The 24,041-nt window shown below is 41.1% G+C and overlaps 1 protein-coding gene across 1 annotated transcript in view; it reads right to left on the bottom strand.

Annotated features, from left to right (window-relative positions):
• Nucleotides 1–22,591, bottom strand: part of Nfatc3 (nuclear factor of activated T cells 3) — a 65,813-nt gene extending 43,222 nt beyond the window's left edge. The window contains exons 1-3 of the mRNA XM_032888212.1: nucleotides 22,191–22,591; nucleotides 3,506–4,643; nucleotides 151–313 (exon numbers count right to left, since the gene is read on the bottom strand). Of these exons, the coding sequence (XP_032744103.1) occupies nucleotides 151–313; nucleotides 3,506–4,643; nucleotides 22,191–22,293 (1,404 nt within the window). The 5' untranslated portion in view covers nucleotides 22,294–22,591. The remainder of the gene's footprint in view (nucleotides 1–150; nucleotides 314–3,505; nucleotides 4,644–22,190) is intronic.
• Nucleotides 22,592–24,041: the final 1,450 nt, after the last annotated feature.

Raw genomic sequence — 24,041 nt, 5'->3', positions numbered from 1 at the left:
TTGGACTAGCCAAGAAAATACAGCCACATCAACAAGCACACAAAACAGAGGCTCTCCAAATTTGAGTTTTATTTCTTTTAGCTAAATCAATATACTTATTCAATCATTAACATGTATATATTTATAGGGAAAAGCTCCCAAGTCTCATACCTTCACAACAGGATGGCCGCCAGTAGAGGCTTTCACTGCCCCTCGGCTACCTTCAGTTTCATAATGGGCTCTATGGTGAGTTTTAGGTTGCACTTCTATTTTCAATTCACATTGTCCAAAGTGAGTTGGTAAAGGCCAGTCTAATGGAGGTAATGAAGATGTGCTATAAAAAAAACACACGAACAATTTCATCATATTAACATTGCAAAGCAGATTCAAAAACTCAAAGCATCTCTTTGCCAGGTTCAATATTTTTTCCAGTGGCTTAAAAAAATATTCCAGGGGTTGGGGATTTAGCTCAGTGGTAGAGCGATTGCCAAGGAAGCGCAAGGCCCTGGGTTCGGTCCCCAGCTCCGAAAAAAAAGAACCAAAAAAAAAAAAAAATATTCCAAATCAACTTACTTCACTTAGTAAGTTACAGAACCAATCATGGGAGGTATTTAATGGGCTATATCTTTTTTTCTTTGTTTGGTTGGTTTGGGTTTTTTGAGACAGGGTTTCTCTATGTAGCTTTGGCTGTCCTGGAACTTAATCTGTAGGCCAGGCTGTCCTCAAACTCACAGAAATCCACTTGCCTCTGCCTCCCAAGAGGGATTAAAGTTGTTTGTCGCCCTAGTCCCACATATTTAGCTATGAATAAGTAATTTTATTCATTTTCATTTTATGTGTATGAATGTTTTGCCTGCACGTGTGTCTGTGTACCATGTGCAGGCCCAATAGCTGCAGAGGCCAGAAGAGGGCATTGTATCCCTCAGAGCTAGAGTTACAGATGGTTATAGCTGCTATGTGGATGCTAGGAATTGAGTCTGGGTCTTCAGAGGAGCAGCAGGTACTCTTAAAAACTGAGTAATCGGGGTTGGGGATTTAGCTCAGTGGTAGAGCGCTTGCAAAGCCCTGGGTTCGATCCCCAGCTCCAAAAAAAAGAAAAAAGAAAAGAAAAAGAAAAAAAAAAAACAAAAAACAAAAACTGAGTAATCTATCCAGTCCCAAGACTAAGTACCTTTAAAATCTAAATTTTTATATTTCTTTCAGTATGAATCTTTCTCTGCTCTAGTCTGACCTGTGGAAATCAATCTATTATGCCTGTGGCCTCCTCCACTTCCTTCCACTCTTCTCTCTGAGGAGCTGCTAATCCCAAGCAGTCCTGTGACTGATGAAAAGTTTAGTTTCAGTGCATGACTGCTTGAAACAGACATGAAGCATTTTAGTATGTCTTTAAAAGGTTAAAATTTCCCTTGATTAGTAAGAACTTAAACTGTGAAGACCTAAACATTAATTTAGGCCTATTAATATTGAAAATATTACAAGTGCTTGGAAGGTTGTTCAGTAGTAAGGGTACTTGCCATTCTATAATGAGGGCCTTGGTTCAAATCCCCCAAACACACATAAAAACCAGTACTGTGGCTCAAGCCTGTAATTCCAGCACTGGGGAGGGAGATAGGAGGCTTTCCAGCCAACCAGGTTCAAAGAGAGATCCTTTTTTAAAACCAAGGGGAAGCTGGGCAGTGTGGTGTACAACTTTGACCCTAGAACTCAGAAGGCAGAGGCAGGTAGATCTCTGACTTAGAGGCCAGCCTGGTCTACAGAGCAAGTTCCAGGACAGCCAGGGCTACACAGAGAAACCTTGACTTGAAAAACCAAACCAGAGACGGAGAGAGGGAGAAGCCGTGGCAGGACAAGATGGCAGGTGATGTTATGATTCTGCTCTGTGTATTTACAGGTTGTTATTAATGTTCTCAAGGGATAGATAGTACTGGGCTTTGTATGTTTAAGTGGGCAATTAAATTATATCATACCAATTGGGTCAAAAAAAAAAAAAAAAGAAAAACCAAACCAATCAAGTGGAGAAACAAATGAATTAGGAAGATATCCAATGTCAACCTCTGGCTTCCACATGGACCTACACACACACACACACACACACACACACACACACACACACACACACACACACACACACACACACACACACGTGCACACACACACAGAGAAAACATAGAACTGTAAAATTATTTACACATCCACAGATCAAATAGTAAAGGACAAAAAGCTCAGCTGATAAGTAGAGTTCTTGCCTAGCAGCATGTGAGAAAGCCTGAGTTTGAACCCTACCACTACATAAAACTAGGTGTAGTGACACACATCTGTTATCCCAGAATTTTGGCGGTGGATGTAGGATGATCGGAACTTCAAGGCCATTGCCAATTATGTTGTAAACTTAAGGTCAGTCTGAGCTACATAGAAACTAATCTCAAAGAAAGAAACTAAGACTGCTGAAAGATTTTGGAGGGGAAAAAAAAGTTAAGAAGGCCAAGCACAATAGCATGGATCTGTAGTCCCAGCTACTTTGGGAGACTGGAATAGTAGGATCATACAGTTTTAGGTAAGCACGGGTCAATACAGGCAATGTAGCAAGATCCCATCTCAATTAAATAAATATTTAAAAGTAAATACCTTGTGGGAGAAAATGCTTGCCATTAAAAGGACAAAGGAAAAGTCAGTATATACAAGCCTAAGGACCTGAGCTCAATCCCCAGAATCTACATAAAGGTAAAAGGAAAGAACAGCTACATCTCCAGAAAGCCGTTCTCTGAATACAACACACAGGGCATGTCACACATGAGCACATTCACACACGTATATTTTTTTTCTAAAGCCAGCAGCTTGGTGAGCTCTAGGCCAACAAGAAAACTTGTTTCAAAAACAAGATGACAAGATGTATGACTCCTGAGAAATAATACCCATGGCTGTCTTCTGGCCTACACACACACACACACACACACACACACACACACACACACACTTACACACTCCCACACAGTCCTCAAATATGTAAATTCAGTTAATTCATTAGTAATATAATAACCCACCTGTACAATAATCTTTTCTAGATAAGGAATTCCGCAAGGAGCCTTCAATTTCATTTACTGTTCTCTACAATCCATCACATACTTTCTTCATCTATATACTTTTAAAATGTAACTTTAATCAATTTAAAAACACTTTTAAAGACTTAAAGAAAAATAAAAAGGACCTCTAAGTTATTTGACCAGAAGAATTAATTTTTTTTTGTTTTGTTTTGTTTTTTTGTTCTTTTTTTTCGGAGCTGGGGACCGAACCCAGGGCCTTGCGCTTCCTAGGCAAGCGCTCTACCACTGAGCTAAATCCCCAACCCCAAGAATTAATTTTTTAAAAAAATGAAAAACAAGGAAGATGAGGGCAGGGAGAGGGGAGAGAGAAAAGAAATGAAAGGGAGAAGGGCAAGGAGAAGAAAAAAGGTCAGATAATGTAGTTATACAATGCAAATGACCTATAAGCATGAAAAACTGATCAGCAGCCATTTCTACCAACTCACCGAAATATAGGAGTGTGGCCAGGCTTTGGTTTGCTCCAGGTAAAGGGTGAAGGAACTGAAAGAAATTGGTCACCAGATGAATCTTTCTTTAAAGGATACTGAGATCCAAGGCCATCGTCTACTGATGACTCCCGGGATGGGGATAAGCTCCCTTGATCATCTGAACAGACCTCTAATTTTCCTGGTAGTATGGCAGCTTGATCTTCAGAAGTCTTCCTTGTTTTCAAAGGGATGTCAGTCTCTACACAGTACTGAAATGGAAACGGTGCAGGGCTGAGGCCTGATCCAGTGTGGACAGGAGCAGTGAGCCAGGTATCTTCAGTTACACTCCCTCTAGGCGAGTGACCAGGGGACGGAACAGGTGAGTGATGGGGTGAAAGAGAGCCAGCATAACATACTTCAGCACTGGAGTGCCGTCGTTTACCACAAGGAGAAGTGGGCCTGGATGAGGGTCCTGAGGCTGGTCTGGGGCTCAGCCAATTCTCATCAGTGATACTGGATCTAGGAGAGTGGCAAGGAGATTGCCTAGGTGACAAGGAATGTCCAGGTCCATACTGTTGATGCCAGGACTCTTCTCCAGGGCAACCTCCTGGAGAGCCACCTGGAGAAGTCAGAGGTGAGCCAAGAGTAAATCGTGCAGCAGCTTCATTCAACTCTGAGTCCACATCGTCATAAATGTGTGAGAGAGACTCACAAGAAGATGCATCTGAGAACCAACTCCTAGAAGAAATGCTGCTGGCAGGACTAGGACTAAGGGAAGATTCCCGGTAGGACGGTTCAAGTGGGAGATAGAGATGATCTCTAGAAGGCCTTTCCAAATATTCCCTTTCTGGGTCATTTACATGTAGGTCATCTTCATGAGCATCTGTTTCTTGATGACAGTTAGGAGAGATGGATGTAATTTGAATACTTGGGCACTCAAAGGGTTTAGGACCACTTAATGAGCTATATTTAGATTCAGAAATATCATCAGTTCCTTCATAATTTTTGAAACCTTGGAGCTGAAATGATGGTGACAAAACAGAAGAGTGAGACTGCAGCAGTCCATGATGTGGTAAGCCAAGTGATGAATTTAAAGTAGATGGAGGCGGGTCTACATTAAAGATGTAAATGGATGCACAATCATCTGGTTCAAGATCTATGAAAAAAAAAGAAAAAAAAAAAAAACCCACAACCAAAAAAGTCAATAAAAGGAGAAATTAGAAAATTCAAGGGTATAAATTATTAGATGAAACAGTAGTAACAATCTTGACAGAAAAATCTGGACACCAAAATGCATGTCATTAGCTTCACTCAAGGGCTGGGCACAGTGATTCTTGTTTGTTAAATGCAACACACAGGTAGAAGGATTACTGAGAGTTCAATGCCTATTTTAACTACATAGTGAGTTTTAAGCCAGCTTTAGCTATTTGATCAGACCATCTCAAGAACAAAGGTTGACTTTTAAAAATACATTTACTCATTTTTGCAGATATGAATATATTATAAGAAAATATGTAATTATGTGACATTCTTTTTCTTTATTTCTATATTTCCAAAAACTATAATCTGAGAATAGTGAATGTTTTTTAATAGGTATATTTCTGTATATTCTCTTGCACATAAATAAAAAAAAAATTCAAGCTATAGAACTATAAGATAACTGAACCAGCAAGATAGTTTAGTGAATAAAGGTACTTGTTGCCAACTGGAAGATCTGAGTTCAACCTCTGGGACCCACATGATAGGAGAGAACCAGCTCCTGCTCACTGCTGTATGACTCCTATCTGAGCACAACGGCATGTACACACTCACATACACACCCTACCCCACCTCCCAAAACCCTGAATTTAATTAAATTAAATTAAGTCTTTAGAGATTTTTTTAAAGATTTATTTATTATATATAAGTACACTGTAGCTGTCTTCAGACACACCAGAAAAAGGTATCAGATCCCATTACAGATGGTTGTGACCTACCATGTAGTTGTTGGGAATTGAACTCAGGAGGCTCAGAGGTGGCTCAGTGGTTAAGAGCACTGACTGTTCTTTTTTTTTTTTTTTTTTTGGTTCTTTTTTTCGGGCTGGGGACCGGACGGGGCCTTGCGCTTCCTGGGCAAGCGCTCTACCACTGAGCTAAATCCCCAACCCCAGCACTGACTGTTCTTATAGAGGTCCTGAGTTCAAATCCCAGCAACCACATGGTGGCTCACAGCCATCTGTAATGGGATCTGATGCCCTCTTCTGGTGTGTCTGAAGACAGCTACAGTGTACTTATATATAATAAATAAGTAAATCTTTTAAAAAACTGGGGATATTAATTTATAGTTGATCATTAATCTTCACAAATTTAGAATATTCAATTACCTCCTCACTAGGCCTGGTGGCATGCATCTCCCTTATCCCAACATCCTAGCTTGGACAGAGGAATTGAGAGGTTAAGGATAGCTTTGGCTACAAAGAAAAACCCTGTCTCAAAATAAATTAAACTTAAATGGACAAAGTTAAATAAAATCTATCCTTTGCTCCTTTATATTTAAGCAAGTCCTGCCAGCAACTATACTAGCAACTACTATATTCTTCATCACTACTCAATCCAGTTTTTTAAAAGAACTAATTTTTACTTAAGAAGGTACTTTTTTTATTTATTTATTTATTTATTTTTTTTTTTTTTTTTACGCTCTAGATTTTTCCCCCTCCTGGTCTACCCTCTGACTGTTCCATATCCTGTACCTCTTCCCCTTCCCAAGAATGTACTTTAAAAATCTTATTTTTTGACTAAAAATCATCCATGAAAAACTTTATAGTTTCACTCTAATGTAATTATTATATCAATGCTATTTCAACGGTTGATTAATGCTGAAATTCACAACTTCCCTCCAAGTAAATTGTAGATAAAAACAAGTATATACACAAATGATGTCTTGAGGCTGATAGAAATGGTTCATTGGGTAGTAGTGTTTTCTGTGCTGGGATGAGAACTTGAATTCAAACTCCTGTCACCCATACAAAGGAGTGGGCATGGCTCCAAGTGTCTGTAACCTTGGCACTGAGGTCCAAGGGGCAGGCAGGTCTTAGGGATTCCCAGCAGGTGAGTCAGCATAGCTGAAATGGTAAGCTTCTGGGCCAATGAGACCTTGTCTCAAAACCATAGGTGAAGAACCAGAGGAAAACTCTGACCTCCTCCACTAGCCTCCTCATGCGTGGGAGCATGGATGGACATACACAGTGCCTGGAAGTAATGCAAAGAAATGAACACACACACACACACACACACACACACACACACACACACACACACACGTGCACACACAAAATGTAGTTTAGTCTTTTTTCCCATGTGTCCAGAAGTCCTAACTCCAAAATGCTCAGTCACTCCAACCATACTTTAACAGTCATAAAGATTTTCAACTGTAGACTTCATGATGCTCCAGAACTATCTCAAGACTATTTTTAAAATGTCCTATCAGCCACCAGAGGGCCCTTGAAAGCAGACAGTAAAGCTCGTGTCTTTACTAATAGTGAACCAGGGTCTGGCAAAATACAGCCTGTGATCCAAATCTGTCCTACCACCTGCTTTTGCTTTTTGTTGTTGTTGTTGTTGTTGTTGTTTGTTGTTGTTGTTTTTAATGACAGTCTACAAACTAAGAATGGTTTTTAAAAGAAACTTTTATGACCTATAGTAATGTGATTCAAATTCTGGTGTCTATAAATAAAATTTTATTGGAACTTGGCCACACTCAATTATGTGCTGTCCATGGTCACATTCCCACAAATTCAGAGAAGAGTAACTGTGAAGAGATATGTTAAGCTCTGCCACACCACTGCTTGGGACACAATGATACAGTTTTGTTGTTCTGTTTCTCAGGACTGAACCTAGGGTGTTACAAATATCTGGCAAACATACTACACCAAGCTCTATACGAAGTCCTCCAACCCCTTGTTTTTGAGACAGAGAAATAGGGGAGGGGGTGCCTCACAATGCACCACTGACTGGTCTACAAACTGCCATGTGCACAAAGCTGGCCTACAACTCTCTATGTATACCACCCTTGTGTTGAACTTACAGTGATCCTCCTGCCTCTGCCTCATGACTAATACCAGTAATCCCAGGGTGTGGATGGCTGAGGCAGGAGAACTGCTGAAAGGGTTTGTCATAGCAGCACTGTCTCAAAACTGGTAGATGAGGGCGGGGTGGGGAAGAGATCCTGTCTCAAAACCAAAATAAGAGCAACAACAATAATCAATCAACCAGTAAACAAGCAAGATGGACACAGTAGCACCTGCTCATAATCCCAGCTCTGGGAAGTTGAGGCAAAAGGTTAAGAATTCTATATCATCTTTGGCTATATGCACCTGGCTCCTCAATCTACCTCTGCTTTCTAGTCTTTAACAAGGCACAGTGGCTCAAATCTGAAATTCCAGTACTCAACAGACTAAGGTAGGAGGATTAGCACAAATTCAAAGCCAGCCTGAGCTACATGGTGAGTCCCAGATCAGTCTAGACTACTATCTCAACAAGCAAAAACAAAGAATGGCTATGGACTAAGCAATTCTTACTAGTTGTGTATTCGTGAGATTAAAAATATGTCTATATAAAAACTTATACACATGTTTATAATGGCATTATTTGAAATGGCCAAAGGGTTAAACAAATCTGATTAATTCTCAATAGATTAATAGATAACCTAATAAAGAAGAACAAATAAAACTTATTGTGGTGCTACACAACTACAATCCAACCTACTTAGCAGGCTGAAGCAACACAGTAAGCAAAAATCTCTCATCAAGAAAGGAAATGCTACCACCTGAATGAACCTTGAAAACATTCTAAGTGAAAGACACAGACATAAAGTCACACACAATTATATTATACCCTTTATAATATAAATCCAGAATACATAAATCCAGAATTTGGAAAAAGCGAAGGCAAAACTAAAAAACAGAGCTTTTTGAATGGGTAACTAACCCTGCTCCTGAATTTCCACATCTACCACTCTATTTTTTCCTTAGACAATAAATAAAACTTTCTGACAAGGAGAAAGAAGGACTGAGAATCTGGGCAACCATACTGAAAACAGGATGATGAAACCTAGTCATTCTAAAACGTGTATATTGAAACCCTAAGTGCTCTCTACTCCCTTGGCTCACAGCACACACACGTACACTCTAGGCAATAGACTGGCAGACTTTTCACTTGGGACTCTAATTAACCTAAGGAAAAAGAACTCAGATAATGACCTCAAAGGTAACCTAGTAAGCACCCCTACAAGGAGGCCTGCCGTTAGCAAACATCACTGTGATGACAAAACAATATAATTTTGGTGCCCCATTGTAAGTGATAAGCAAGTAGGAACAATCACCGAACAGCTGAGAAGCTTCAAAGTTAAAACAGTCAAAAGCCAGACATGATGGCACATGCCCCTAATCCCATCTATCCCGAGGCTGAGGCAGAGGACCTCAAATTTAAGATATAGTGAGCTTCAGGGGTTGGGGATTTAGCTCAGTGGTAGAGCGCTTGCCTAGGAAGCGCAAGGCCCTGGGTTCGGTCCCCAGCTCCGAAAAAAAGAACAAAAAAAAAAAAAAAAAGATATAGTGAGCTTCAAGCTAGCCTAACCAGCAGAGGAAAACCATGACTCAAAAGCAAAGAAGGAAAAACAAACAGATATTCATTTAAGATTAAACAACAACCAGGTGTAGCAACGCAAGCCTATAATACTAGTACTAAAGAAGCAGAGGCAAAAGATGCAAAGTTCAGTGGGAGATCCTGTCTTAAGGGTAAAACAGACCATTCAATATCCTCCTCTAGCCTCCAGGCTTGTGCATGCACAAACATATATAAATAAATAAACAAATAAATAAATAAGTAAGAAAAGGGCTGGAGAGATGGCTCAGCGGTTAAGAGCACCCGACTGCTCTTCCAGAGGTCAGGAGTTCAATTCCCAGCAACCACATGGTGGCTCACAACCATCTGTAAAGAGATCTGATGCTGGGCTGGAGAGATGGCTCAGCGGTTGAGAGCACCCGACTGCTCTTCCAGAGGTCATGAGTTCAGTTCCCAGCAACCACATGGTGGCTCACAACCATCTGTGGAGGGATCTGATGCCCTCTTCTGGTGTATCTGAAGACAGCTACAGTGTACTTATATATAATAAATAAATAAATCTTTAAAAAAAAAAAAAGAGATCTGATGCCCTCTTCTGGTGTGTCTGAAGACAGCTACAGTGTACTTATATATAATAAATGAATAAATCTTTAAAAAAAAAAATAAGTAAGAAAAAAACTGTTGAAAATTACATTACAGCTTGAATCTGAAAACATATTACAATAGAAAATAGCAAAAAGTAAAGAAATATATTTCCATAGTTTCATGATAAGCAAAGACAAATGAGATATTCATTCAGGCATACACCTGTAATTCCCGAAAGCAAAGCCAAAAGGATCCCAGCAAGTTCAACACCACCAGCCTAGTCTATATAACAAGCTGCAGGCCAGCCAGGACATAGAGCGTGAAACCCTGCCTCAAACAAACAAACAAACAACAAAACAAAACAAAAAAAAAAATCAAGCTGGGTATAGAGGCACACAACTTTAATCCCAGCACTCAGAAAGCAGAGGCAGATGGATCTCTGCGTTTGAGGCCAGGCTGGTTTAACAAATGAATTCAAGGACAGCCAGGGCTGCACAGGGAAAGCCTGTCTCAGAAGAAAGGGAAAAAAAAAAAAAATTAAAAACAGGCAGGACTAGGGAGGTAACTAAATGATGTCAGTGGAGATCAGAAAAAGAACTGGAGTTACAGAGGTCGTGAGCCATTAATGTGCATGCTAGGAACCAAACCTTGGTCCTCTTCAAGGGCAACAAGTACTCTTAAATGCTGAACCATCTCTCGAATCTCCCCACCTCACCCCCTTAATTTTCCTTTTCTTTTTTTTTTAAAGAGTTATTTTTTTTATGGATGAACACTCTGTTTGCATGTATACCTGCATGACAGAAGAAAACATCAGACAAGAGGGACTCAGATCCCATTACAGATGGTATTGAGTCACCATGTGGTTGCTGGGAAGTGAACTCAGGACCTCTGAATAAGCAGCCAATGCTCTTAACCACTGAGCCATCCTCCCCCCCCCCCACGCACACATTTTTTTTTTTTTGAAATGGTGAATCAATTAATTTAATTAGGGTTACTAGAGGCAGGAATGAGGTATTATTTAAAGGAGCATGTTCAGCTTACCAGTAGTGACTTTACCTTAAGGAGAGGTAAGGTCTCATTATGAGTCTCTCCACTTGCTATATCTATAGATAGATAGATAGATAGATAGATAGATAGATAGATAGATAGATAGATAGATAGGTAGGTAGATAGATTTTTGAAACAGTCTTGGCTGTCCTAGAACCAGCTCTGTAGACCAGCTGGCCTCCAACTCTAAGATCTATCTACCTGCTTCTGGGATTAAAGCCGTGCACCATCACTGCCCGGCCATACAATATTATTTTCTAAAATGAGCATCTTTTCTATCCTGTAATTTTTTTCAATAATTTTTTATTCACTTTTTTTTTCTTTTTTTTTGGGGGGGAGGGGGGCTGGGGATCAAACCCAGGACCTTGCGCTTCCTAGGCAAGCGCTCTACCACTGAGCCAAATCCCCAACCCCTTTTATTCACTTTATATCCTGATCACAACCCCTGCTCCCGCCTCTCCTCCCAGTACCGCCTTTACAAATCCCCTATCCTATCATTTTAAAGAGCTTGAAGGGCTTTGTAGAGAAACCAAATCTAAAAAAAAAATTAAAAAAAAATAATAATGCAACTTCAGAGCTCATATAATGCTACCATTCTTAATTATGATAAAGAATATCAGAATTAAACCCATGCCTGACACTGCGTGGATGACCAGGAACCAGAGGAAAGCCCAGAGACCTGGGGTAGAACCAAACACAGCTGCCCACCCCCTACCCCCACTTGCCAATCAATGTTCTGCTATACTCATAGATCAGAGCCTAGTTCAGTTGTCATCAGAGAGGCTGCCTCTGCCAGCTGATGGGAGTGGATATAGAGACCCACAGCCAAACAGGCTGAAAGAGAGAGCTCAGGTTAGAGGTCTCCACTGGGTCCTTCTTCTCGGAGCTCTGGGACACTGGTAGAGCACAGCCTGCAGAATCAACTAAGCAGGGCTCTTGGAGGGTGGGGTGAGCTTGGGGGAAAGGGGAGGTGGAGGGAAAACTAATTGGGAGAAGTGGAAAGAGAAGCTGGGGTCCGGATGATTATATGGAAAAAGAATAAATAAAAATTAAAAGAGAAGGGCTGGAGAGATGGCTCAGTGGTTAAGAGCACAGACAGCTCTTCCAGAGGTCCTGAGTTCAAATCCCACCAACCACATGGTGACTCACAACTATCCGTAATGAGATCTGATGCCCTCTTCTGGTATGTCAGTTTACTTATATATGTAATAAATAAATCTTAGGGGTTGGGGATTTAGCTCAGTGGTAGAGCACTTGCCTAGCAAGCGCAAGGCCCAGGGTTCGGTTCCCAGCTCTGAAAAAAAGAAAAAAAAATCTTAAAGAGAAAAAGTAAAGCTGATAAAAATTTCACCCCAAATTATCAAATACAAAAATCACACACACACACCCCTCCCCACACTTCTCATTTTTCTAGACAGGGTTTCTCTGTGAAGTACTGCTGTCCAAGAACTCTGTAATGGCTGGCCCCCAAACTCTGAAGTCCACCTGCCTCTGGCTCCCAAGTGAATGCCACCACTGTCTAGCTAAGAAATAAAAGGTCTAAAGCACTGACCAAAAAAAGGGCATGTAGTGCAAAGATTTGACAAAGGTCTGACATTAAAAACCAAGCTGACCTAGACTTAGCATGAAGCCAAGGTCAGACTCAAACTCACAGCAGTGCCCCTGCCTTAGCTTCTAAAATACTAGAATTGCAGGCATGAAGTCATCAATCAGACTTGACTGAGATATATATTTTAGATGCAGAGCTCTTACCTGCTGCAAAAAACAAGACATCCGGAAACTGTACACTTTATAGGAAATGAAACTTTTAAGATACTTAAGTGTGCCTGGGATTTTCAGGCTTTCATTGAATCACAGTTCCTTTTCACATACAAATATCAATCTGTCAACTAAAACTTTCCAAACAAATTTCAGGTTATGGTAAGCTATCAATTTGTGGGCTATCTTACTTAAATCTTATAGTTCCAATTGTCTTTCTTATCAAAAGCTTGCCGGGGTTGGGGATTTGGCTCAGTGGTAGGCGCTTGCCTAGCAAAGTGCAAGGCCCTGGGTTCGGTCCCCAGCTCCAAAAAAAAAAAAAAAAAGCTTGCCAACTACAAGCAAGCAGGAAATATATACACAGAAAAAAAGCAAAAGCTTGCTCGTTTATGTCTTTTTTAAGTCTCCCTGAATAAAATTTACTCCTCCTCTGTTACTTGAACCTCATATGGCATGTCTGGGCAAATTTGATGACTTGGATTCAGTTTTAGAAGCCAGGCTTACTGCCAAGTCTACTGTTTCTATTCTCCTTACCCACCAAGATAGCTTTAAACACCTTCCTTGTTCATGTTACTGCTGTGACCAAAGAACAGTACACTATCAAACAGGGCTCAACCTACTCAGGTTTCCTACCTCTCAGGAGTAATGTGATGGCTCTCACTGCATTATTGCTTCCTCAGCCCCTATTTAAAATAAAATATTTTCAACAGCTGGAAATGAGAAAGAACTGGTGATAACAACTCACTATCTTCTTTTAAAAAGTTTTTGTTTCATAAATGGAACTATAACCGGTATTATAGTATTCCTTAGCATATGCAAGGCCCTGGGATTAACTATACATACAGTCTCAGTGTCTCTGTCTCTGTCTCACTCTTTCTCTCACACACACAATCTTTCTAATTAACTTCTTTTTTTGGGGGGGTTGGGGATTTAGCTCAGTGGTAGAGCGCTTGCCTAGGAAGCGCAAGGTCCTGGGTTCGGTCCCCGGCTCCGAAAAAAAGAACCAAAAAAAAAAAACAAAACTTTTTTTTTAAGATTTATTTATTATATATAAGTACACTGTCACTGTCTTCAGACACACCAGAAGAGGGCATCAGATTCCCATTACAGATGGTTGTGAGCCACCATGTAGTTGCTGGGACTTGAACTCAGGACCTCTGGAAGAGCAATCAGTGCTCTCCAGCCCCTCCAATTAACTTTTTTTTTTTTTTTTTTTTTTTTCCCCGGAGCTGGGAACCGAATCCAGGGCCTTCCGCGAAAGCGCTCTACCACTGAGCTAAATCCCCAACCCCTCCAATTAACTTCTTAAAAAGGACTTTTATTATATATGTGCATACATTTGTGTGTGTGCACATACACATGTGAAGGTGCTTTTGAAGGAAGTTGAATCCCCACAGAGCTAAAATTACAGGTGGCTGCAAACTGTCCATTGTGGGACCAAACTGCAGTCCTCTGCAAAAGCAATGAGCACTTGAAATCACTAAGCCAATCTATTCCGGTCCGTAACATCAGCTTTTATAGCGAACGAAAAGCAAGCAGTATAATTTCTCTCCAAAAATGTCCTTATGCTTAGATGTAACTGGAAAAAAATAAGCAAACCTCAAAAGCAGAGTTTGGACTATGCCTGCCATAAAAATAACAATGATTTTAGGGATATTTTACGGATGCTGCTGAAAGGTAAATCATAACAGTAAGTAGATTCTAGGCCAGGAATACAGTTTAGTTAGTAGAGAATGCTGGTCTTGCATACAAGAGGCTCTGGGCTCTATCTCCAGTAAACTGAGTGTGGTAGCACACATCTATAACCTCAATACTCTAAAAAGGAGAATCAGAAGTTCAAAGTTATCTTAAGTATACAAATTTAAGATCATCCAAGAATACATGAGATCCTGCCTCAAAAAAAAAAAAAAACAAAAAAAACAAAAAAACAAAAAACCATAAAAGTTGGTTCTGATGTGCCCTAGACTAACCTTGAATTTGATATACAGCTAAGGATAGCCTTGTACTCTTGATTCTCTTGCTTTTGCCTCCCAAGTGCTGAGCTAACAAATGTACACTCCTCTGCATGCCACCCTTGACCATTTATGTAACACAAGTTTTAAATTTTTGTATTATTCTATAAAACACTAGAGTATAGCCCCTACTAATATTTTAGAATACTTACCCAAATATCTCTTGTATATCAGCAAATGGTTAGACCTAACTGTACAAATAACAAAGCTCTTAAGGTTATATTTCTAGATTTGCTGTGCTAGTGCACGCCTATATACCAACATTTGGGAAGCTGAGGCAGGATTAAGAACTGGAAGACAGGGGAGAGATGGCTCAGCAGTTAAGAGCACCCGACTGCTCTTCCAGAGGTCGTGAGTTCAATTCCCAACAACCACATGGTGACTCACAGCCATCTGTAATGGTGTCCGATGCCCTCTTCTGGTGTATCTGAAGACAGCTACCGTGTACTTATATATAATAAATAAAAAATAAATCTTTAAAAAAAAAAAAAAAAAAAGAACTGGAGGACAAAACTGGATGTTGTGGTCTTTAATCCTAGCACTGGGAAGTAGAGAGAAGTGGATCCCTGAGAGACTACAGAGCAAGTTCCAGGACAGTCACACAGAGAAACCCTATTTCAAACCAAAACAGAACAAAAAAGAATTGAAAGGCAGTCTGAGTTACATAAGTTGTCTCAAAAGATAAAGAAAAATAATGGAACACCAGTGTCCATCTTTGTCTTCTTTGAAACAATATAACCAGCAGTCAATTCAGGCTACCACAGTTAACCTTCCCTGTCATAATAACCAGCATTCTCTCAAACCATGAACCAAAGTAAATTCTCCACCCTCAAATTAGCTTCTTTTTGAGCATTTGGTCACAACAATGAAGAAATTTGTTTTGAAGCAGAGTCTCAGCAACCCTGCTTCAGTTTTCCCAGACACTGCTTGTGGACGTTTGGGAAAGGGATGGAGACTCTTTCACAACCACCTGACCTGGAAGAACTTATCCAGAAGCCTCAAGACACTCTAACTCCTACAGAGAAGCAGCAAGTAATGTAGACTGCTCTAAAATTAACACAAAGTGGGGCCTTTCTACCTTTGTAACTGCTAAGAAATTCACTATTTCTAGGATCCTGACTATTCTCGTTGTAAAATATTTTATAGTACAATTTTTACCTATTTCTGGAGGGCTGGAGCTAAAAGAAGAAAGCTCTCTGAAGATGGGAACACTTTTAAATTGTATGGCAGGCTGAAGTAAAATCAGCAGCAGTACCATTAGAAATAAAAAGACTACAATCTTGGCAAGCAAAACAAGCTAACAAACAAAAATTATACACAAAACCAAGGCCCAGTTCCAAAACAACCTGATGAAAACAAATGCATTTGAGCCAGTGCTCCAAGTCTACAGTCTGAGTCAACCCCTGGAGCCCACAGAGTTGGAAGGAAAGCAGTGACCCCTTCAAGTTGTCCTCAAACCTCTACTCAAAAGCTGTAGCAGTGCTTGTGCAAAATAAATATTAAAAAAGAAAATTTTGAAAATTAACATAGGTTTTTGTTTTGTTTTAAATTCTTTTAAAAATTATCGTGTGTATTTATGTATCAATGTAGGCATGTTCATGTTACAGCATGCATATGAAAGTCAGAAGATAACTTTGGGAATTGGTTCTTTCCTTACATCTTTACATGGAGTTCAGGGATTAAACTCAGGTCACCAGGCCTTCATAGCAAGCATTTTGACTGCCATGATGTTTTGGTTTCTGGAGACAGAATCTCAGGTAGCCTAGGATGGCCCCAAATGTTTTATTTAGTAACTACAGGCCAACTTTGAACTCCTGATCTTCCTGCCTCTACTATTCAAGTGCATTATATTCAAGGATTATAGGTATATATTATTATATCTCAACATTAGATCAATTTTATTTAGTTAGAGACATGGTTTCTCTGTAGCTCTGGCTGTCCTTGAACTTGGTCTGTAGGTCAGGCTGGCCTCAAACTCAAGACATCCACCTGCCTCTGCCTCCTGAGTGTTGGGATTAAAGCATCATGACACCAGGGCCAGCTAGATCAATGTTTTTTTTTTTAGTTTTTTTTTTTTTTTTTTTTTTTGTTTTGTTTTTGTTTTTTCGGAGCTGGGGATCGAACCCAGGGCCTTCTCTACCACTGAGCTAAATCCCCAACATCCAGATCAATGTTTTTAACAAAACAATTACCACTCTTACTTCTTCCCCCCTAGGTTTTTCCTCATACTTACTAAACTACACTTACTCACTTATCTCTATCACACAACTTTGTTAGTATCCCTAGAAGCACCCTTTAATCCATACCAAGAAAAGTGTAAAACAAACAGAATATTAACAGTGCATAACGGTCCATACCTGTAATCTCAGCACTGGAGAAGTAGAGGTAGAAGGATAAGAAACTTATTCTCCTCAGCTATACCAAGAGTTCTAGACCAGTTTGGTTACACGAGACCCTATCTCAAAAAAATAAAATAAAAATTTAAATAAAAAGAAACCAGCTAAGCCTGGTGAAATACTCCTTTAATCCAAGCACTTGAGGAGCAAAGGCAGGAGAATCTCTGTGAGTTCCAGGCTAGCCAGGGATACATAGTGAGATTTTGTCTCAAAAAAAAAAAAAAAAACCTAACCATGGCTGAAGAGATGGCTCAGTGGTTAAGAGCACTGACTGCTCTTCCAGAGGTCCTGAGTTCATGGTGGCTCACAACCATCTGTAATGGGAATTTATGTGTCTGTAATTTTTTCTGGTGTGTCTGAAGACAGCAACAGTGTACTCATATACATAAAAGAAATAAATAAAATCTTTAAAAAAAACCCAACTAATCAGATAAAGCCATGCATAATGGTACATGCCTGTAATTCCTGTACCTGGGAGGTGGCGGCAGCATGTCAGGAGTTCAAGACCAGTTTTGGCTACATAGCCCAGCTTGGCATACACAAGACCCTGCCTCAAAATAAAATGAACCCGCACACACTAAACTATTCTTCCAAATAAACAATGAAATGTAAATTACTGACACAATCACTCAATGCATACTCTCACTACAGCTACAGTCTACTGAAAAATCTAGGTATAAAAATATAGATCAGTTGCAATTAAACTCTCTTCTATGATACCTACCAAGTGAGCTGTACAAACATTACAGAAAAATCTTAACAAGCAAATTCCCTTTTGTATCCTGACTAAATTATCAAACCATATTTGTATGATTATTGAATCAATCTCCTTTCAAACCTTACTGAGTCAGCAGCTCTAAAAAGCAGAACTATGTAATTAAAAGCAAAAGAACATAAGTATTTATTCAAAGAGGCAACACTGAAAAGAGTAAAGATGAAATTAAAATAGGGCTGGCCAGAAGGCTTAGTGGTTTAAGACATTGCTACCAAGCCTGAAAACCTGATTTCCAACCCTGAAACCCACATGTTGGAAGGAGAGAAGTGATTCCCTCAAGTGTCCTCTGACCTCCACATGCATAACACACACACGCACACACACACAAAACACAAAATAAGTAAATAAAGCAAGAATTTTATTTTGGCTGGAGATGTCTCAGCAATTAAGAGCACTGACTGCTCTTCCAAAGGTCCTGAGTTCAATTCTCACCAACCACACGGTAGCTTACAACCATCTGTAATGAGATCTGGTTCACTCAGTGTACTCACATACATAAAAAATAAAATCTTGAGAGCTTGTTTGGAGGTTCTAGCAGGGGAGCGCAGCTACTCGTATACCCTTGACCGAAGACCGGTCCTCCTCTATTCGGGGAAGGTCGTCCTCTTCGACCGAGCGCGCAAAAAATAAAATCTTAAGAAAATATGTATTTAAAAAAGAGAATTTTATTTTTGTAGATAGGGTTTATGTAGTCCCGATTGTCTGAAACTTCACTATGGAGAACAGGCTGGCTTCGAACTCACAGAGAGCCTCCTGCTTCTGTCTTCCTAATACTGGGGTGTACACCAGTGTGCCCACCATTTAAAAAAAAAAAAAAGAAAAAGATAAGAAATTGGGGCTAGAAAGATAGATGGCTCAGTAATGTACTAAAATGTACTGTACTCACTGACTGCTCTTCCAGAGGTACTGAGTTCAATTCCTAGCAACCACATGGTGGCTCAAAACCATCTGTAATGAGATCTGATGGCCTTATGGTGTGTCTGAAGACAGCTACAATGTACTTATATATAATAAATAAATAAATCTTTTTAAGAAAGAACTGGGACATAAGAAGATAATTTATGAAAGTGATAGTAAATTATATCAAGCATATAATCAACACTAGACAACAGTAAGCACTAGACAATATAGCTAGAAAAAATTTCTCAAGTTTACACATAAAAAACCTGTGAAGTAGATGTAGCTGAAGCAGGAAAACTACCTATCAGTTCGAGAGTAGGAAACTTTATCTTAAAAAAAAAAGTATATTCAATATTTGCTGTGAATATATAAAGTAAAATTATTGCAAAAATACATTATAAAACAAAAATATTTCTTCTCTCAAAAACAGCAGCAGATAAGATACCATACATAATGTTGCATGCATTTCTCATTGTGAACTAGAAAACATTTAATAAATTTGGGGACTGGAGGGATAGCTCAGCAATTATGAGGACCCACAATAGGTAGCTCACAACTGTATGTGCAGTGAGGTAGGAGATTGAGACAGGAGGATTGTTACAGTTAGCTGGCCACCAGCGTAGCTTCGGGGTCAGTGAAAGATCTCATCTTCAAGGCAATATGGCAGAGAATGATAACTCAGAACATTGCACTTCCTCCTCAGACCTCTGTGTGTGCACATGGATGGACACGCACATGTGCACCCACACACACACTAAAACACACCCACACAAAGTGAGTGAGTTCAAACCTATGTTTTGGAAGGTACAAGGAAGATCTCAGGAGATGGTTCTAACTAAAAGTCCAAGGTCATCCTCTAGTACACAGTGAGAGTAGACAGCTAGGAATACACAGTATAGGAAGACCTTGTCTAAATAAGTAAATAGGATAAGGAGAGCTCAGCAGGTGATTCCCAGAGGCTATATATATAAATATGCTTGGCGTGGTGACACAGGTCTGTGATGGCAGCACTGGGAAGGCAGAGACAGGAAGATCCTGGGGCTCGCTGGATAGACCTGACTAGCCTAATGGGAAAGCTCTAGGCCAACCAAGAGAGAGACCCTGTCTTAAAAGAGGTGGGCAGCTTTGCTAAGGATGACACCTGCAGATGAACTGTCACTTACACACTACATGTTCAAACAATTATTTTAACAGCAAACTAAAAAGAGATGTAAACAATACACTGGAGTATTATAAGCTGCTCTTTATAATAATGGAATGCATTAAACACAGGCAAGTTTTATTGTTTATTGTGTTTGTCTTCTTGAGCATGATCTTACCACATAGTTCTGGAATATTCTACATAAATCATATTGGCCTCAAACGTGTGGTCCACCTGCCTCTACTTCCTTTGAAGTATGTATTACAAATACACAAACACTGAATTACAGTAAATACTTTGCCTGGCACTACATTAATGCTTCTAGAGTTTCTACTTACTGGGGTAGATACTAGGGAAAAACAAAATAGTCTGATTAAAAAAAAAGAGAGAGAGAGAGACTATTCTGGAATTTTCTATGTAGACCAGGCTAGCCTTGAACTCACAGAGATCTCTACCTACCTCTGCTTCCCAAGTACTGGGATTCAAGGTATAGGATACTATCTATGATCAATTTCCACAAAGAAGTTTTCAAAAATACTTTCAATGTATAGAAATCTCAATGTGCTTTAACTACTCTCAAACCTTCAAAGAAACACAGAACTAATGTAGGCCAAAATTGCCAAGATCTGCTATTTTGTGGAACTGACCAATCAGCCAAAGAATCAAAACAATGCTAACCACCATGAAAAAACAGCAAGTACTGATCCAAAACTTAAGTTCTATGTACTCATAACAGCACAACTGAGTGTGGTATCTCACATCTGTAATCCCAGTAGTCTCAACGGCTGAAGCAGAAAGAATACTTCCATTTTGAGGCCAGCCTGGGCTACATAGGGAGTTCTAAACTAGCATGTTAAACATAGTGAAACACTGTCTCAATAAAATACGAAAGCAAAAAGATTTACTTTTTCATATTTATTTCACCATAATGGAAAACAAATATTCTTAAGAAAATGACCACTAAACATGGTGGCACATGGCCTCTAACACCACCAGCACTTGGAAGATGAGACCACTCTGAACTAGACTAAGAAAGCAAAAGGCGGGGAGTGGGGTGGGCGGCAGTGGCAGCCCTGTGGAACACCTCCTAGAACGTTCTAAAGACGACTTCTGGTAAAAATAAAACTGTTCCTGTTTACCTTTGGGAATTCCAATTACAAATCAAGTTACAACCTTTTTTCTAAAAACTGACTCAAGCAAATTGTTTAATTTTTTTCAATTTCCATAACCTAAATACAATTCAATGCCATCCTCTCCATAAACCCCGCTTTTTCTATTTATTTTATATATAAAACTTATGACAATTTAGTTTGCCTAGTAATAGTTATTTGAGCTATGTGTCTCATCTGTTTCCCAACTTTCAGGAGCAGCATCAGTAGATAACACTACCCAACAAAGTATCCACTACTACCTTCAACATAAGATTGGTTCCAATAATGCTAACGGAACTGAAAACACAGCCAACTCTCAACTATTATGATTATTTATCACGTTGAAAACAGCATAGGAAGGCTGAAAAGGAACTAAAATGTACTGTACCACCTAAAGACTCGATGCAACTCTGAGAAACCAATGCATTAGACTTCAATACTATGAGTAACTGTAAGTAATTCACTCAATACTGGAGGGAATAAATAGGGGATACTCTTATCCATCTTTTTCTAAGTTCTCTTGCATATGTAATAGGGAAACTGAACTTAATGAACCACACTATTCCAAACCAGGTCACAGGAGGGAGTTAAGTCCCCAGTCATCATCCTGTTTCTATTTCCTGACTGGTTTGACCCGCAAGCATTATGGTGTCCAGCTTTCCCAACTTAAGGCTCTTTTAAAATATCTTCTGAGAAGAGCTTTTTCTTAAAACCAAAGTTGACTTCTAGAACATTCTAAAATTATATTTTTAAAAAAGCAACACATGCACACATGCATGCACGCACGCACACACACACTCTCTCTCTCTCTTCAGAAACACTTTGATCAAGCGAAACAACCCAGTTTCCAGAAAAGTCCGTTATAGTATACTTGAAATTAAGTGTGGAATATAAATTTGCACAATTGGACGCTAACTCGAACGTGTTGCTCTCCTTGCAAAGTAGATTTTTAAAAGTAGAATTTAAAACACGCATCTTTCAAGTAAAGAAATTTACAAATAGCCTAAAAACAGCTAAGTGCGCTTACACTTCTCGGAGACATTTTCTCTGCACCACGCTGGCACAGCAACGACAACCAGAAACCTCTTGGGGCTTTGGCCCCAACCTCTGCCTCCAAACCCCGGGAGTCCGCTGGCCAGTGGCCTCTCGGGGTCGAGTTCCCTACTAGTTCGCTTGCAGCCAAGTCACTTTTACGTCGCCCCGAACCACACGCCTCCTCCTCAAATTAAATCAGGCTCCACTCGCCACACACACGCACCAGGGGGACCCGAGGAAAGGCGAGCTGGCGGGAGCGCGGGGAGGGCACGCTCCACAATCCCGGCTGGCCCGGCACCCACCTGCAGGCCGCGAGACCTGGGACACCGGCGTTGGTGCCCCGTCCTCGCCGAAGACGAGTTTAAAGTCGAGCTCGTCGTGGGCGCCACAGTTTGCAGTAGTCATCGGCGTGGCCCGGGGTGCAGCGCCTCCTCCTCAGGCGGCCGCCGCGGCTCCTCAGCGCCGCTTCATGCTGGGCCGCGCCGGCCAGGAGGTCGCGGCTCCACTGCAAACTTTCCGGGCGGGGCCCGCGAGGCCAAGTGTTCCGTTCCGACCTAGAAAGCTGGCCGAGCGCCCCGCCGCACCAGGAGCCGTCACCGCCGCCAGTCGAGGGTGCCTAAGAGCCACGGTCGCCTCAACCAAAGCTCCCCGCCCCCCACCCCCACATTCACCGCCACTGCCGCCACCGCCGCCGGCGCGCTCCCGCGCCTCGCAGCGCGCCCAACCCCGCCCCTCCCCGCGCTCCCGTCCGACAGGGCGGCTCATAGGCCGCTGGCTCCGCTTACAGTCATGGGCCCCGCCTCCCCGCCGGCCTATCGGGTGAGTCTTCTGCGAGGAGGAAGTCACGTGAACAAGGAGCTACAGAGCCCCGCTCCCTCTCGGGAGTTGTAGTTAAAGATTTTTCTTCCGCAGTTTCTAAACCAATACCAGTGTAGGGCTAATAGCGCTGTCTAATTAGATTGGGAACCCACGTAGGCCAGTTGCAGACTATCCTTTTCCTCCCATTGGGCGGAGCTCACGTCGAGGAAGTGGGTAGAAGAGCGCCAGGGTTATAGGTGTCCGGATATTTGGCCCCACAGAGGTACTTTCCCTTATGGCTGCGTTTAGAGTGCATGAGTTAGACCACCTCAAAGTTTACCTATACATACCACTCACCCCCAAATCCCTCCATACCAACTTCAATGACGGAACCCGGAGGGGTCTAGGGATTTCGAGCTTGGGTAGGTTGGGGTGGAGCTGAAGAAAACCTTTCGAGACAAGTCTCGACTCGATTCGGATCCACCCCTATGGGGTAGGGCCCGCCTCAGTGGCTGTGCCTTTGTCCCCACTAGCTGGCCCAGAAGCTGTTATCTTGAGGATACCGTGCATTCTAGGCCTCACCTAAATCAGAGGAGCCAGGAACCTGGTGGAAGTTGAGCAGACACAGAGGAAAGTCCCCCTCTTGACTTCTGCACCCTAGTACACAACTGTGGAGACTAAGATATTGTGACACCCGAGCAATGACAGCCCACATATAGGAAGTGACACTGTCAAAAGAACCCGTTTTCAATCTTGGCTCCATCTCAAAGAGCCTGCCTTCCCCCGTGAGACATAAGATGGCCCAAGACACCATCCCTTGGAGTCTGGGGACTCAGTCTTGTTTACTTGGAGCCTGACTAACAGAAGGAGTAGGGAGAAGCCAGTGACCACCTCCCCTACAACAGCACGTCTCATACTACTCACAAAAACCCCTGGGAAAATGGAGCAAACACAAGCTCCTTGCAAAGATCTCCACATCTCAGTGATTCCTGGGCTACTAAGTGAGCCCCAGGGCGAGCCCAACTAAGCCTAGGGTCAGAAGAGCAAGGAATGTTCTGGGCACGTGAGCCGTTCATCATGGACTGGTTTATTCCTGCTCAGGGTTTACAAGTACATACAAGGGACATTACAGAGATAGACTTCCTTCAGAGTTGAAAGAGAGGAATAGCAAATATATAATTACTCTGCAAAGAGATCAGAGTTGTGATAGGAGCTCTGTGGACATTGAACACACACACACACACACACACACACACACACACACACACACACACACACACACACACACTACAGGGCCTCCACAGGATTAGTAGAAACTGGAGATCCAAGCAAAAGATGAGCAAAGTTTGTTCCAT

This window comes from Rattus rattus, chromosome 17 (assembly GCF_011064425.1).
Source record: "Rattus rattus isolate New Zealand chromosome 17, Rrattus_CSIRO_v1, whole genome shotgun sequence".
In the NCBI taxonomy this organism is placed as follows: Eukaryota; Metazoa; Chordata; class Mammalia; order Rodentia; family Muridae; genus Rattus; species Rattus rattus.
This window is presented reverse-complemented; position numbering and strand designations above follow the sequence as displayed.